Genomic DNA, 16,414 nt, shown 5'->3' with positions numbered 1-16,414 from the left:
ATTCTAACCCAAGTTTAACAAAGATAAACTCCGAGTCACCTTACCTGACACAGAAACTCTCATGGTTGCTTCAAGTGGTCTATTGTTGTCCAGAGCGTGACTCAAGCTTAATTCCCCTGTGGTCGGATTGAGAATGACCAGATTTAATTCATTTCCGTGGTCAAACTTGTAATAAAGACTGTCGGAGACATCTGGGTCGTGAGCTGGAATTCTGCCAATTAACCCAGTCGGAAAACTGCTGGATTTGTTAGTGACATAGTTATTGAAAATAATTTCAAAATTTTTCAACACAGGCACATTGTCATTCTTATCCAAAAGACGGACATGAACCGTGGCTCTGCTGACAAGCGGAGCTGATGTAGCTTGGACAACAATGATGTATTCCGATTTAGATTCATAATCCAAATCCATAAGAGCAGTTAGCTCTCCAGAAAAGATATCCAGCTGAAAAACTTCGGGAATGTTCCCCTCCACAATCTGATACATGATTTGAGCATTTGTACCTTCGTCTGGGTCTGTGGCAGTGATACGGGACACGACTAGCCCTATTGGGCTGTTTTCATCCACAAAGATATCAAACTCATCTTTTGCGAAAACTGGAGGGTTGTCGTTGACATCCAAGACTACGATCTGGATGTCGATCGGGGTCCTCATTGCAGGTATGCCTTTATCCACAGCAAAGGCTTTCAGATTGTAGACTTGAACATTTTCCCTGTCCAGTCTGCGTAGGGTTCGAACGATACCCGAAGTGGTTTCAATGATGAAGTCCCCATCTCCATCATCCCCTCCTTGGAACGTATAAAAGACCCGACCGTTCAACCCAGAATCGCGGTCAGTGGCAGAAATCTGAAGGACGCTCGTGAATGTGGGAACATCCTCATAAACGGACCCTTGATAATGATCTCTCAGGAACTGGGGGGAGTTGTCATTTACATCGTTAACTAGAATTTCAAGGTAAGTGGTGTCAGACTTCTGAGGAATTCCGTTGTCTTTTGCAGTAATTGCCAAAGTATATGAAACTTGGTCTTCATAGTCAAGATCCATTAAAGTCGTAACAGCACCTAAATCAGGCTCTATTTTAAACTGAGGTATACTGTCTTCCATGAAGTATGTAATTCTGGCGTTTTCACCAGTGTCTTCATCGGTTGCACTTATAATGACAACCGTTGTGCCAACAGGTTTGTCTTCATTGATGTTAACGGTGTAATGGGAACTCTGAAACACTGGCCTGTGTGTATTGGCATCTGTTACATTAATGAACACCTGAACTGTGTCGAACCGTGTCCCATCGCTGGCTGTCACTGTTAGGATGTACTGTCGCTCCAGTTTGTAGTCCAAAGGCAAGGCTAGGGTTATCAAACCGCCTCCGCTCTGGCTGGTTATGGAAAAGCGGTTTCGGGTATTACCATTTGAGATCTGATAGGTAACTACACTGTTGACATCTCTGTCAATCGCAGATACAGTCACCACGCTGGACCCCACCGCAGCATCTTCATTCAGTCTTATTTGATATAGTTTCTGTGTAAATTCAGGGTTGTTGTCATTTACGTCCAACACCGTGATGCTGATGCTGGCCGACGAGGACATTGGGGGTGATCCCTGATCCCTCGCTTCCACGCCAAACCTGTAGAAATCCATCAACTCCCTGTCCAGCTCTGAACTGACCACAATCCATCCGGTGTTGTTGTTGATGGAGAACGGGAAATCTGGAGACATGTTTATTAACCTGTATTCCAAACGAGAGTTGTTCCCCGAGTCCGCATCGATTGCCTGCACATGAAGAACTGAGTAACCTATCGGCACATTCTCCAGCACCGTGGACTGGAAGGGGGTGCTGACAAATATGGGAGAATTATCATTGACATCCACCACCTGCACAGTCACTAAGCCAGTGATGTTTGACAGTGGAGGCCTCCCACCATCTTGTGCCCTGATTCGGAGGGTGTACTCCTTGTTCGCCTCATAGTCCAACTGGCTCACCACATCGATGCTGCCACTTTGGGCCTCGATGTAAAACTGGCCTCTGGTGTTGCCACTCATAATGCTGTAATGGACGACTGCATTGTTACCCTTGTCACGGTCAGAGGCAGTGACCTGCAGGACCTTGGTGTTGGGAGCAATGTCTTCCAGAACCTGGATAATGTACCGCTTCTCACTGAACTGGGGCGTGTTATCGTTGTCATCTTCCACCGTTATGTGGACCGTCGCCGTGGAGCTGCGTGGCGCAGGGTTCCTCCCTTGATCGTTGGCTTCCACCAGTAACTGGTAGTACTCCACCATCTCCCTGTCCACTGGCCCTCTTGTCCTCATTACCCCAGACCTGGGGTCAATCTCGAACACAGCGTTCTGCCCCTGGCCGTTGAGGATCTGGTACAAGATGTTGGCGTTAGGCGGGGCATCTCCATCGGTGGCCCTCACCGTCAGCACCTCGTAGCCAATCTCCAGGTTCTCTCTCACGCTCTCCTTGTACTCCTGCTGCTCAAAGAGCGGGTCGTGGTCGTTGCAGTCGCTGACGGTGACGGTCAGCGTGGCCATGGCGGTGCGCCTAGGGGTGCCGTGGTCCACCCCGGTGACCCGGAACACGTGGGTGTCCTTGGTCTCCCGATCCAGGCTCTCCGCCGTGGTCACCACTCCAGTTGCGGACTCGATGACAAACAGGCTGTTGGACCTGCTGTCGAAGAGGGCATCCATGGAATACTCTACCCGTCCTGCGTCCCCCTCGTCGGGGTCCACCGCCCGGACAGAGATCACCCTGGTACCCGAGGGCATGTTCTCCGGGACTGAAACCTGGTAGATCGGGGGCTGGAACTGAGGGCTAGTGTTTACGTTCCTTTTCGACCTTCTGATGCCATCTCGGTCTCGGCCCAGGGCCAGTTGCTTGAAGGGACTCCCTGGGGAAGATTCGTCTCCCACTCTCAGTTCTACGGTGACATTTCCCAAGGCGCTTCCCCCTTCCGTTGCACACTTGGGGCAGAGGACGTGGCCCCGAATGAACATTTTCCCCTGCAGGCAAATCCTCTCCCGGGTCCTCAGCTGCCCGTCCCGGGACAGGAGGAAGGGGCTGCCGGCCAGCTGACAGCGCAAGGGGTCGCAGGGTGGCCTGGAAGCGGGAAGCATGTCCTGGAGGGCGAACAGCGGTCGGCCGGCGGCGAGGCAGGGAGAATTTTGGAGAACCACCACCTCCACATCTGCGCCCACATTGTGCCGCTCCTTCCGCCGGTGCTTGCTGAAGCAGTGGGAACCGTGGACGTGGAGGTCCAGGCGACTGGAGATGGAAGTGAAGTCCGAGCCCCCGCCGGGACACCGTGCAGTCAGGCGAATGGGGAATGGGTTAGTGGACAAGGCACTGCACTGCAGGCTCCGGGACAGCCGCACCGTGCCCGCGGTCCGGTCAGTTTCCAAATAGCTCCAGATAAATTTCGGCGCGGAGAGCCGGTAGATCACACAGTCCCGACCTGCGCGCAGACCCGCCACCACCGTGCCCGGCTCGGAAAGCTCAGAGAGGTGGACAGTAACGCAGTCCAACAAAGGCGCATGGAGGAGCAGGCAGGTCACCAAGGTCCAGTGGAGCACAGTTACCTCCATTCTCGCTTCAATGTAACGCTGTCCCATCTCCACCGCGGCGGCGGCTGCCCCATCAAACTTGCCTCCTGCTCCTTCAGCTCTCCCTTAATGCAGTCGCGGCGTTTTCCCGTTCTCCTGTTTCCCAATGTCTCCCGACCGGCACATCGTCCTACCCCCACGGCAACACTCCTCGGCCCCGTTTGTGTTAAACGATCGCACAAAATGGCTCCGTCTGCTCCCTGGCGGGGGTTTCAATTAGCATAAACCTGCTCAAACAAGGCGAATTCAGCAGAGAGAGCGCACACTACAGCGCTTAAAGGGGCTGTGTCCTTCCTCCGTATTGTATTCCGGGTTGATTGCAGTCGGGCTGAATGAAGAGCAGATAGAAGGCAAGTAGATGGTTTAAGTTCACTAGTCACAGTTTTAAGGTTACTACTAACTACCAAGAGCTTTAATACTGGAAAATGCCATTCTCAGATAAATATGGTGTGTTTCGCTGTAACCTCTTATAGCTATTGGTGAATTGGAGATAACACTTGGCTTCGTAAACAAGTTCCCCCCCCCCCCAATGATTTTACAGTCATTACAGAAATGTATAAAAAGACTCAACGCGCTCTTGTTTCCACCCCCACCCCCCGCCCCCTGACAAATCCCAGACGGAGAAACGGCTAAGTTTTACGGCGTCACCCATCAGTTTAGCGTAAAAAAAATGAATCAAATTTTTCAAATGGTTGTGAGTTTCAGCAGGAGTGCGCCCATTGTTTACACTGCAGACGGCTGGGTGACGGTGGGTTCGGAAGGAACACGTTAGAACAGTTACTTTTGGGTTGGGGAATTTTCAGCGCCTGTTTGATCTGCCGTTGAAATGTGTTTCTTAGAAGACGCAATGCACTTTGTTAATCCCCATCTCTGTTTCAACAGGGAGTGGCACGAAGTGTAATGACGCTAAATAAAGGAAGCCGAGACCCGAGTGCGCAGAATGGATTCAGTAAACGGGATGTTTGTGTTGTGGGCTTGACTGTAAAATAAATCCAAACTGAACTGGTATGCCTGCTTAACATAAATTCAAATATTTCCCTTCTACCCCTGTCTAATTGAGCGTTGCCAGCGTCAAATTAACTTATTTTTTTAAAACTTCAAATTAGCGTGACTCGTTTCGTAGACCGCAGGTCGCCGCGGTTTCAATTGTCAAAAAGCTCCAACAGAGACAGATCGGGGTAAATTCTAGCGGTGTGCCTGCAGAAGCCAAGCGCTGACGACGCACCTGTAGTTGGAAGTCAAGTAAAACGAAGATAAGGACCTGGGCTTGTAAAACAGATCATGGCAAAATAAACAAGCAGAGGTCACGGGCGGTCGTCGCTCTGGTGCAGCTGCCCCGCAACTCACCTCTCAGAGCCGTCTCAGTGTGCCAGAGCTCAGCAGATGGCCCAACAATAGATAATCGGATCTCGGCGAGAATGGAAGTTCTCGGCGTTGGGTATTGGGGAAGGGGGTGGAGCTGGACGCCGTGAAACCGCTCCAATCCATCGCTGTAGTCTTACTGAAGCTAAGTTTCCCTCTCTCTTTAATGAGGTGTTCAAGATGCTAGGAGGGCCTGGATCGAGTGGAGAGTCAGAGACATTTTCCCAGGGCGGAAATGGCGAACACGAGAGGTGCAATTTTAAGGCGATTGGAGAAAAGTAAAAGGTGATATCACAGAGGTGAGTTGTTTTACACAGAGAGTGATAGGTGCGTGGAACATCCTGCCGGGGATGGTGGTAGATGGAGATACATTAGAGGAATTTAATAAATTCTCAGGCGCATGGATGATAGAAAAATGGAGGGCAGCGTAGGAGATAAGGGTCAGACGGATCTCGGAGAAAGATCGGCACACCCGCAGGGTCTGTAGTGCTATGTTGTAATTTTCTAAATTCTAAACCTGATTCCACTTCCAAATACCTTGGGACATCTATGTATTGCTGAATTCAACACTGCAAGTTAACTGATCAAAGGATGATCTCATCAATTTAGAATCCTGTCAGTTACGCTGCTGCTTTTGGATCGGCACCGCAACGCCTGATATCAAACCCCGCACACCAAGTTAACCGCGCACTTCGTGTAAAAACAAGCAAAGTTATACCACACGTTATCAGTAACGGGAGTGACAAGTTTCCGTGTAGGTCAGTAACTCTCGCTTCGTTCAAGATTAAGATTTATCACATTTATCTCATTTCTGTTTCCATGTACATGTGATAATTACACCTGAATCTTGAACAAAGCATGGTTGATATTAGAACTGCGTATTGTGCATCATACATCGCCCCCGAAGCCTCTGGCGCCGCTTCTGCACGGCAACCTGAAGCCGATGGCTCTTTCAAAACATCGAGCTGGTTTGATTGTGTCACAGAGGATCATGTGGATTCAACTTTATTCCCCGCATGCGGATGGATTTACACACCAAATCCCCCATTTGGCTTCTGTTTGTGTTCCACATGAGAACGTTACACCAACACTGGAATTATGCGTTCGTATATTTACAAGACCAATTATGGAAGTGCGTGGTTGCTACGTTCCTTCCTGTCGCCGCAGAAGACCGAAAATCGAAGGCAAAAGATCCGAACTAAACGCACAGTAAACACTGTCACCTCCAGATCAAACAACTGGATATCCTCGCACAAGATAACATTCGTAGGACGTCGGGAACCGTTTTCGACCCGATGTTCTGCGAACAGATTCGATTTATCTACGCATTAATCAAAAAAAAAATCCTGTGGCATGTATATGTTCATTCCAGCCAGTCCTTCGTTTCCTTCGTTTAAACAGGAACGATTACGTTCGATTTTAGCAGCAAAGAATGAAGGAAGGCTTATTATTAGAACATAGAATAACGCCGGATAGGCCAATCGGCCCACGAGGTTGTGCCGATCTCGATGCTCACTGACACGAAATGCCCTCCAGTGCGTGTTCCGTAGCCCTCCATTCCCTGCATATTCACGAGACCGTCTAAAAGCCTCGGACTCTAGCAAACTGCTTCGATGCGTACCCCTACCCCTGACATTAGTGTCCGTCTTTGTGTTTATGTATATATTTTTGATCATTTGTATTGTATTAATTTACTTACCTGTAAATGGCTGCAATAAAATAGATCTCAAGGTTGTATATACTGACATATATGTACTTTGATACTAAATATATTTCGACTTTGACTTTACCCCTGGTAACCTATTCAAACATTTATAACTCTCTAATCTTAAAAGCGTGTCCTCTGGTGTTGAAATGTCTATCCTGGGGAATAGATTCTGACGGTCTACTCTGCGTATGCCTCTTAATAATTAAAAACAAACTCCACTGGGTCTTTCCTCAGCCTAAGCGAGCAATCCAAGTTTGTCCAAACTTTCCTTGCAGCTCCTTCCCTCCAGTCCGGGTAATATCCTGGTAAACATCTTCTGAATGCTCCCTGGGTACGCCGGAACTACTCATAATTCTCCAAAACTCTAAGGTTCTTTACAGCCGCAGCTTGACGTCCTTTTTCTTATTCTAGAAACGGCTCGACTACAAAGGCAAGCCTGTCATAGGCATTCTTTACCACCTGGTCCACTTGCATAGCCACTGTTAGTAGACGGTGCACCGGACACCAAGATCCCTTTGTACCTTAATGCTAATAATAATCCCACTATTAACTCTATAGTTACTCTCCCAAAGTGCACCACCTTAAACTCCGTCTGTCACTTTCTTCTCTGCCCACACCTGTAACTACTCTATGTCTTGGTGTACCCTTTAATAGTCCTTTCTGCTATCCACAGCTCCACCTAACTTGGTGTCATCTGCAAATTTGCTCATCCGCCCATCTACATTTTCAACCACGTCTAGTTTACTGTAAATGGCAGCAGAGTCATGACACCGATTCTTGCAGAAATCTTTTGGATCTTCAGCTAGAATATTAACATTCCACTCCTATTCTCTGTCTTCCAGGGGCAAGGTAGTTCTAGATGTCATGTATCTTTATCTTCTGGTTCAACCTATCAAAATGTACCTTATCAAATGCCTTACTGAAGTCCATGTCTACAATGGCTACTGCTTTACCCTCAGCAAGTCCCTTTGTCACCCAAAAAAAATCCAGTCAAGTTTGTAAGACATAACCTGCCCCTCATAAATCCATGCTGACTATGCCGAAACAGGCCATGCCTGTGAATCCTATCCCTAATAGCTTCCCGACCACCGGCTTGAGGCCGACTGGCCTGTAATTATTTGGACGATCCCTGTTTCTCTTCTTGTACAAAGGCGCAAAGTTTGCTACTCTCCAGGACGTCACCTGTAGCCCGTGAAGACGCGACACCTTTGTTAAATCTCCACATCAGCTTCTTTCCATATTCTGGGATATTTCCCATCAGGCTCTGGGGCTGGATGCCTCGACACTCATGTGTTTCATCCCCTTCCTTAATCTCAAAACGTCCTAGCACATCAATATAACCCATTCTGTTTTCCCTATACTCCCCATCCTTCTGTAAACACAGACTGAAAAGACTCTAGTCCCTCAGCCCCTTGATCTGAACGCAGGCACACGTTCCCTCCTCTTTTCCTTGAGGGGACCTACCTTCTCGTTATCCCTTTCCCCCTCAAAAGTGCAAAATACCCCGGGTTTTCAGGAACAAATGTTCCGCATGATTCTATGATTTTTTTCTCTCTCTCGGTGACGGGTGCGCTGGTATATTATTGTTCAAGCGAGTAATTGGACATGATGCAGCCAGGGATGTGACTGGATATTCCGAATGAGACTTCTCGGGGATCAGTAGGGATAATTGGAGAGGCATCATACGAAGTCCACGGGCACCATGGAGGTGGGTGCCGCAAGGGACAAATGCCGTCATTGGAGGTATGGGAACATTTTAATTTAGTTCCTATTAGTAATTTTGTTAGTCGCGGTTATTGTCTACGTGTTTGTTGTAGTACCGTAGAATGTGATTTGTAATAAATGTGCTTTTCTTCGGTGAGAAAGTGTCAATGCGTCATGTTCTCATCAATTCAAACACTTCAAGAGCAGGGTTCACACATTTGCACATGCAGCCAAGGCGGGTCAACGATGTCGCTTCTATTTCAAATGCGATTACCGATTCAGACGCATCGAACATTTTTTTCGAGTGGTAAGTAAAAACTGGACATCCGTGGTAGGTAATTACACATAAAATATAACCATCCATTGCAGAAAGAAGCGAGTTTCTGTGTTTGCTGCTGAGAGATCACAAAACGCACTACAGGTATTACTGATAAGGTTGAATAAAAGCCGAGATCAGGCAGCATCTGACATTTTAGGCACCGTTTTCGTCTCAGACGGTGACTTCGCTTTGTTGGGATCCTGAACGCCGAGGTCCATACTTGATGACACTCACAGTGGACCAGCATCCCAGATGCAGTCTGCACTCGCGTGGTTTGGTTTTTGCTTCCACGGGAGAGCGGTGGTGCAAATCACACTCCAACACGTTCTCGGTCCGGAGGCTGAGACTGCTCTGAAATATACTAAAGTATTTTTTTTAAAAAACATACCTGCACACCCTTCCCGCTACACTCATGCGATTTTCTCTGCTCTCCATCCTAGGAGCGAAGCGGGCAAGAACATTTTCCCCATGGAATCATACAAATAGGCCCTTTCGGCCCACAACGTCCATACTGTCCGTAATGCCCCTCTATGCTTAATTGCACTTGCCTGCATTTGGTCCGTATCCCTCCAGAGCTGTAGTACCTGTACAAATGACTTAGAAACGTTCTATTATATCTGCCTCTACGACATCTTCTGGAAGCCTGTCTTTAAAACTTTAGCCCTCAAATCTCAGTTGTATTTCTCCTTTCTCATCCCACACCCAGTGCCCCCTAGTTCCGGACTCCCGTGCCTTGCGGGAAAATGATAACCCTCCATCAATGAGCCCTTCGGAACTCGTATACGGTCACCCTTCGGCCTCCTTAATTGTGAGAATAAACCCGGCTTGTGTGTATTATGCCCTCTAAAACAAAGTCAATACAATCAATACAATAACCAATGCAGGAAACCGTCTTCAAAAAAAATGAGTCTTGTCCTCAAGAACATTGATGATTATTTCCGCAGAAAGATTGAAACTAATGATGTAGGTGGTGCATTCGATCCTAAAGTAGATGTATCCTATTTATAATATTTCACCAAACATAATCCCCGCGGTTGACCGAACGTTTCCTTAAGAAATTATTTGGTTTTACTCTGAACAATAAATGAAAACAGCGACACCTCGTGGGCATGTGGAGTGCAGCCGAGAATCATTGACTCTGATCGACCGCTTGGGACATCAGGAAAGCGTCTAAATATTGTATGTAACAGATTGTGAGAATTAATTCAATGACTTTCTCATTTGTGGGCCGACAAACTATCAACATAAGGAGGAACATTACGGTTGAAAGCTGTTTTTAAGAATATTTCTTTGTTTCCCAAGATATAAACTTCAAATATTTATTCAAAGCATCAGGGCAAGTACTGAGGCTATGGATGTGATCTTACGTTCTGATAATCGGTAGGTGCAGAAATAAAAAAAGAGGTTGGTCTTTTGGAAACGACTAACGAACATCCGCCAGAATTAGCAGAACTAAAAAGAAAGCCATTACATTAAGCACTTTCATTGATTTTTTTGTGTGTGTGACATTAAGCCAATATATGTGATCAAACTGGTCGTTTTAGTTGGTTAGATTTTATTCCTGTTTATTGATAGAAGCATGGTTGCTAGGCGAGTCATGGAACTTAAAAAAACACGCAAATGAAGGCAAACTGGCATCTGGGGTTTAAACTTGGTACGCATTGAGTTGTCCCTGTATAAAAGTTAGAAACTATTCCTTCATGATATTAGAATGATTTATGACGAATATTTTTTTTCCTGTCTCAAATTCCCAACGCGAAAAATGATCACTTTGTGAGAATAAACCGAGAAAGACTAAAAGATTTGCATTGAATAAGCTAGTCTCGTTAAAAACACTTGCAATATACTGGTTAATCAAATCTGGAACGGCAGCAGTGCTACTGGTTTAAATAGATGAAATATATTGTCTATGAATGTAAGAAAGAAAAAAACTATGCATGTATATTCTTATAAATAATAATTTTTATCAATAAAGTTTATTTCGGTTTTTTTAAAAAACTGGAGATAATTAGATGTTAATCAGACAGATGTTCCATCTAAGCCTCCAATTGTAAATTGACACAAGTGAGATTATATGGAGAATTACAAAATTCAAAAAGTTGTGATTTTGGTCAGAATTATAATCCTAGAAAAAAATAAATATTTACAAAGGGTTTTGGGGGAAAAAAGGCATTTGAACATATTCATTTAGGACTTTCAAATAATTGTAAAGTTGTGGGAGTGACGTATACCGTTTGGAAGGTGCAACACTATTGTTGTGGTCATTTTAGTGTTCTCAGCAGGAAAGGCACATTTTTCGGGGCAACGGTCGGGGCCGGGGAGAAATCAAACTTAAGCCACAGCTCCTGCTTGTTCCCCGTGTGTGTATTTCAAGGAGGGTCAGAGATCAAGCTTAGTTCGATGTTTTCATTATTCTCACTCGGACAAACTGCCGCACAACTCAGAGGCAAAACATGAGGTAAATAAAATACACACATAAACCCAATGAACCAACGCTTCAGAACTCTGCAAATATGTCACAAGGCCCATCGTTTCTCTGGCTCTTTTAGCCAACCCTAAACGTGCAATCTGTATTTCCTTATATTTACAGATTCGACAATCAGGATCTTTAACTAACCCGGACTCCTCTTCACACACGCAGAACGTAGGAGTTATTGCAACCGGTTAACAGGCCCGTCAGTCCAACTAATCCAAGTTTAATTGCCTACCCAGCTCGTCTCATTTACCCGCGTTTGACCCGCATCCCTCTAAACGATTTTTGTACCTGTTCAAATAATTGTCTTTTAAATGTGGTCGTTGAATCACCAGATACTAATCCAGTACTTAACTCCATGTCCACCTCCGATAGCTCATTACACGTACGCATCACCGTCCGCGAGATAAAGTTGCCCTCCAGGTCCCTTTTAAATAATTTCCCTCTCATTTTAAACCTAAGTCCTCGAGTTTTGGCCTTCCCTGTCATGAGGGAAATACTGTGGCTATTCGCCTTATCTATACACATCACGATACTATAAACCTCTTCAACAAGCATCAACGGAGCTTTGTTGTGACTGAATTTTACATAGCTGCTCCCCAAGATTTCAATTAATTTAACTTTAGCGATTGTAAACGAGGGTTAGGAATTGCATCCAAAGTGACACCTTTCCAAACCAGCAGCTAATATTTTATACCCAGTGTCGGAATATTGAGAAATGAAGCAATTTATCGATACCCAGGCGGTGCCTTAGTGTCAAATATTACGCATTAGATTAACTGAAAGAGAAATATATGCCAAAAAAGTTATGACGGGGCGGAGTTATGATGGCGGTCGACAGCAACTCCTTCAAGCTCATCTGCGGAAACCGCTTAATTTCTACCGTTGATGCCCCTCTTTTTCCTTTTCAGGGCGGACGGGATTCTGCTGAAGACAATAACCTGGAGTTACACCCAGACTTAGGCTCTTTGTGGTTGTGGGGCTCGCTCCCCAAAAAATCTCTCTCCCTCCCTCCCGATATTCGTGTTGCCTCAGAGAGAGCCTGTGGTTTGTTGAATTGTTGAGGTGAGCGATTAGGAGTCCTTACTGTGCTGCTGTTTGTGCGTGGGAGAGGGGAGTGGGGGCTTTGGGGTTCCAATGTTTTAACATTTTTTGTCTGTGAAGAACAAGAATTTCAGGAGGTGTATTGTATACATTTCTCTGATATTAAATGGAGCTATTGAAAAATAAATCTAAGCGCACTGCCGCAATTTTATTTTGGACAGTGTTTTCAGATCTTTTTTCTCCTACGGGCCAATAGGAGATTTGGTTTAATCTTCTACAATCTAGTGCAACTGACACCTCAGCCATTCACTAGTCCTATGTTTGTTGGGTTCAATCCCACGTAACCTAGCAACGCTTCAATACAATAAATGGCACTAAACCCAGCAAAATCATTCTAACATCAAATTTTTACCATTTTTAACCTCATTCACCGGGATCAGATTAACATAGATCAGATTTACTCCTTGCACATAAACTTCATTTTAAAATAATACTGAAACATTTAAATAATTATTACATACAAATGCAGAGGAAGAACAGAGTTGAACTGGTTTCACGTTGTCCAGTTGTAAACTTCACCCTCGTAGTCTTGAACTTTGAACTTTTGAACTTAGTGTCTATTTCCCTTGTACAAATTCAGCACTTATTTTAAAGACGGTCTTCTTACCCAGTTATGGTTATCATTGATTGTGGTTACTCTACAACCATGAAAGATAGCTAGTAAACGCAGAAGAACAGCACTGAAGTTTTCGGCCAATAACTCAATTTTGTCTCAACACCTCAACCATTTTTTTTGCTATCTGCTGATGTTGTCTGGTCTACCGAGCATATGCCAGCGTCCCGGAGACATTTGTTTTTCATTTGGCGGTTGCACCCATTGTTAATTGTGAACAACTCCCTGCTAGACAGCTTGTTTTCCAGGGATTCTTTCTTCAGTTGCCACCAATTTCTAACACATACCGCTAGTCAGAGTGTAAAGTGGCAGTAAATCAAAGGCCAAAAAAAATGTTTTTCAACTTAAAAAAAATATTTTGATCAGAGTATTATTGTTGTCTACGAAATTTAATTATGTTGATGAGTCATCTTCAGATAGTGCAAACTATACAATATAGAAACCTAACACCAAAGGGCCACCCTGGGGGAAAAAATGACGCGCTATCGTTCTGTAACATGAGACTGTAAAGTGTTCTCACCTCACAATTCACACGTTATGAAGTTTCTGTATTATGATCCAGTTATTTATGGTCGTGAGACAAACTGACATTTATTGAGGAGCATCAGCTCAAAGCGGAAAGGTGCAATTTATAAACATGGGAAAGTCTGTGGATGCAGGAAATCAAAAACAACACACAAACACACAAATCTCTGGGAATTCGGCAGGTCAGGCAACATCTACAGACATGAATAGAAACGTCAACGTTTTTGGGCCGAGACCGTTCTTCAGGACTGAGAAGGAGTGGGAAAGAGGCCAGAGTAAAAAGGTGAGGAGAGGGAAAGGAGGCTAGTTGGAGGTGGCAAGTGAAACCAGGTAAGAGCGAAAGGTCCAGGGCTGGAGAGGAGAGTGGACCATTGGAGAAAGAGAAGGAGGGGACCCTGGGGGGGAAGTGATAGGTCTGTGAGCAGAAGTGAAAGTTCAGATTGGGGTATACAGAAAGTTTTTTTTACTGGAAGGACACTACCCAGTTGGAATATAGTTCTTCCATCTTGAGGGTGGCCTTGGACTACAAGAGGAGGCCATGACCGACATATCAGAACGGGAATGGGAATTAGAATTAAAATGTTTAGCGTTCCGAAAGTTCCGCTTATGGCGCATGGAACGGAGGTGCCCGATGGCCCGGTCCCCCGATTTACGATGGGTCTCACCAATGAATGTAGAGGAGGCCGCATTGAGAACACCTTGCACAATAAAGGACCCCCTGTAGATTCGCAGGTGAAGTGTCACCTGGCAGGACTGTTTGGGGCTCTGAATAGGGTTGAAGGAGAGGTGTATGGGTAGGTGTAGCACTTGGGCCTAGAGGGAGATTAATGGGGAGGGAGAAATGGACAAGGGAACCACGGAGATCCTTGCGGAAAGCGAAGGGGATGGAAGTAAAGATAGGATTCGTGACAGGATCCATTTGGGGGTGTCGGAAGTTGTTAGATGCGGAAGGTGAAGGAGTGGTAGTTAAGGACAAGAGGAACTCATCACTGTTATGGCAATTCATATACAATTTACTTTCTTATCTGAATCCAGAAAGTAAATATATGTTTCTGGATAAGATATCATGTACAGAAGTTACGTGAGCGTCTCCATTTCTTTAAACGCTGCCAACCTGCTAAGGCAAAATTGAACAATTTCCATCCAAGGGGCAGACCTTGTGAAGAAATGCACAAATACCGGGCATGCCCATGGGGGTTTATATAACTTCTTGGGATATCCAAAAAGAGCAAGAACAAGCTGGAGTGCATCGCTTTTAAACGAATTATGCTGTTACATCGGCAAAAATGTACACTCTCAAGAGTAACCGACCCCGTTCGTTTATCTGGATGAACTAATAGTTGACTAATTTGTTCTGGCACATTGTTCACTTCCGATTTTCTGAATTGATTTATTATTTTAGCATATACAGGGGTTTTTAGAAGAGTTGAAGGGGGTGGGGGGGGGCATCAGGTAGACCTGAAAGGTCATGGCTGAAGCAATAAAACAAGAATGCGCAACAGGAATCTGTCGCAGGATAAAGCGGGGAATAACGGCGATGAGCCGTGGACCGGGCAATGCGCTAAAAACAAACTTGAAAAGGTAGAACGAGGCAGGGGGGGGGGGGGGGGACAGACAGCGGGCGGCAAGAGGCGTAACGATCCTGGGTGATCCGGCAGATTTGGTGCGGGCGCGCCCGGCGAAGTGGAACTCGAGAGGATCTGAAATGGGAAACGTTCAGGTGGAGTTTAAGCGGACGTGAAAGAGAGAAGCCGGGGCGGATCACGCGAACCTGTAAAGTTGCATTATTACAGTATATTAATATTCCGATTACTTGTTTTTTTTTAACTCACCAATCTATTTTGACTAATACACATTTGAAAGGGAGACGACAAGATGAAAACAGGAAGCGCGGTGAGAGGGTGTGTGGGACGAGGGATCGGGAGGAATAAGACCGGGCAATGTGAAGAGGCGCGAAGTGACCAGCAAGCGCACCAGGCGAGGTGAAGCATGAAAGAGCCGAGAAAACAGCGAGCGACGGGAAACTCCGAGGGCACAGCTGTAGTAGGAGGCAGGGAGACACGAAGACAGCACGATGGTCATGGGGGTTCTGGCAAACGGAGCATGGGCCTGAAGGAAAGAGGACATGTGGGTGGAGTTTAAACGTACCAGGAAGGGTGAAGACCAAGCTGACGGTGTGGTATGGAACAGAATTTGTGTACATGAGCACAAGGGCGGTGGAGATAATATCTGTTTCTATGCTGTATAAACTAAAAGATCTCAATTCTATGCTTACTTTTGAGGTGTGTTAATTTTGGAAATGGGAGGAGGTGAGGGTAATGTTTGTAGAAACACACAAAAATGTTAAACTTTTAAAAATTCAAACTTTCAGCATAGCAACTTTAATGACAGATTTACACTCAGCTGTTCCCTAAAATTCCCAAAGAGAATTTTGACTGTTTTCAGAAAACATTAAATACATTTATGTTGAAATAAAATTCTTCCATACTTTAATAAACCTGAAACTTATTAGTTTCCAGTTGTCTCCTCTGGTGTAGCCAATGACTCCTCTAGATCACAGCACATAAGCCCTGCCTATATTGTTCTTCCCTAGCAAGTACAGATTCTGAAAAAAGGGCAAGCAAGTTGGGAATAACAAACACATCTAATTTTGTTTTTATTTTTGGTTTTATTTAAAAATCAACAGACATATTTGTTAGAAATCATGGAACACATGTTTTAATGATTTCCCCCCTTAGTCTGGAGTCACTTAAGCCAAATAGCACATTGCCCACAAATGCCCTAAGGCAGCTAATGACTAAACCCAGGGATGAAATCTGACAATTTGTATGGCTCAGTACCATGTCATGTGAAATATACCAAGCCATCTATAAAGCACAAAGCAATTTGTACAGCACAACTTAAGCTCTATTGAATTCAATCTGTTGTATTAGACAAGTAGAAGATGCGTTGCAATTTCATAATGAACTATACATGAAAAAACAGGCTTACATTAGAAGCATG

The 16,414-nt window shown here is 45.2% G+C and overlaps 1 protein-coding gene and 1 long non-coding RNA gene across 7 annotated transcripts in view; one reads left to right on the top strand and one right to left on the bottom strand.

The window, feature by feature from the left end:
* celsr2 (cadherin, EGF LAG seven-pass G-type receptor 2) overlaps positions 1-3,940 on the bottom strand; it is a 337,925-nt gene extending 333,985 nt beyond the window's left edge. Inside the window, exon 1 of one of the 2 annotated variants that reach the window (XM_059950392.1) lies at positions 45-3,940. In XM_059950392.1, coding sequence (XP_059806375.1) covers positions 45-3,612 — 3,568 coding nt within the window. In that variant the 5' untranslated portion in view covers positions 3,613-3,940. The remainder of the gene's footprint in view (positions 1-44) is intronic. The other variant, XM_059950393.1, reaches the window with a different exon arrangement.
* On the top strand, positions 3,204-12,469 carry LOC132381135 (uncharacterized). 5 transcript variants are annotated; one of them, XR_009507946.1, is made up of 4 exons: positions 3,204-3,330; positions 4,486-4,608; positions 5,137-5,264; positions 12,081-12,469. It is a non-coding gene; the product is annotated as an uncharacterized LOC132381135 (long non-coding RNA). The 5 variants fall into 5 exon arrangements; XR_009507947.1 differs by having other exon boundaries at positions 3,261-3,390; XR_009507948.1 differs by lacking the exon at positions 3,204-3,330 and adding an exon at positions 3,422-3,559.
* The last annotated feature ends 3,945 nt before the right edge of the window (positions 12,470-16,414 follow it).

This window comes from Hypanus sabinus, chromosome 25 (assembly GCF_030144855.1).
Source record: "Hypanus sabinus isolate sHypSab1 chromosome 25, sHypSab1.hap1, whole genome shotgun sequence".
Lineage (NCBI taxonomy): Eukaryota > Metazoa > Chordata > Chondrichthyes > Myliobatiformes > Dasyatidae > Hypanus > Hypanus sabinus.
Note: the sequence above shows the minus strand (reverse complement) of the source record. Positions and strands in the feature narration are given on the sequence as shown.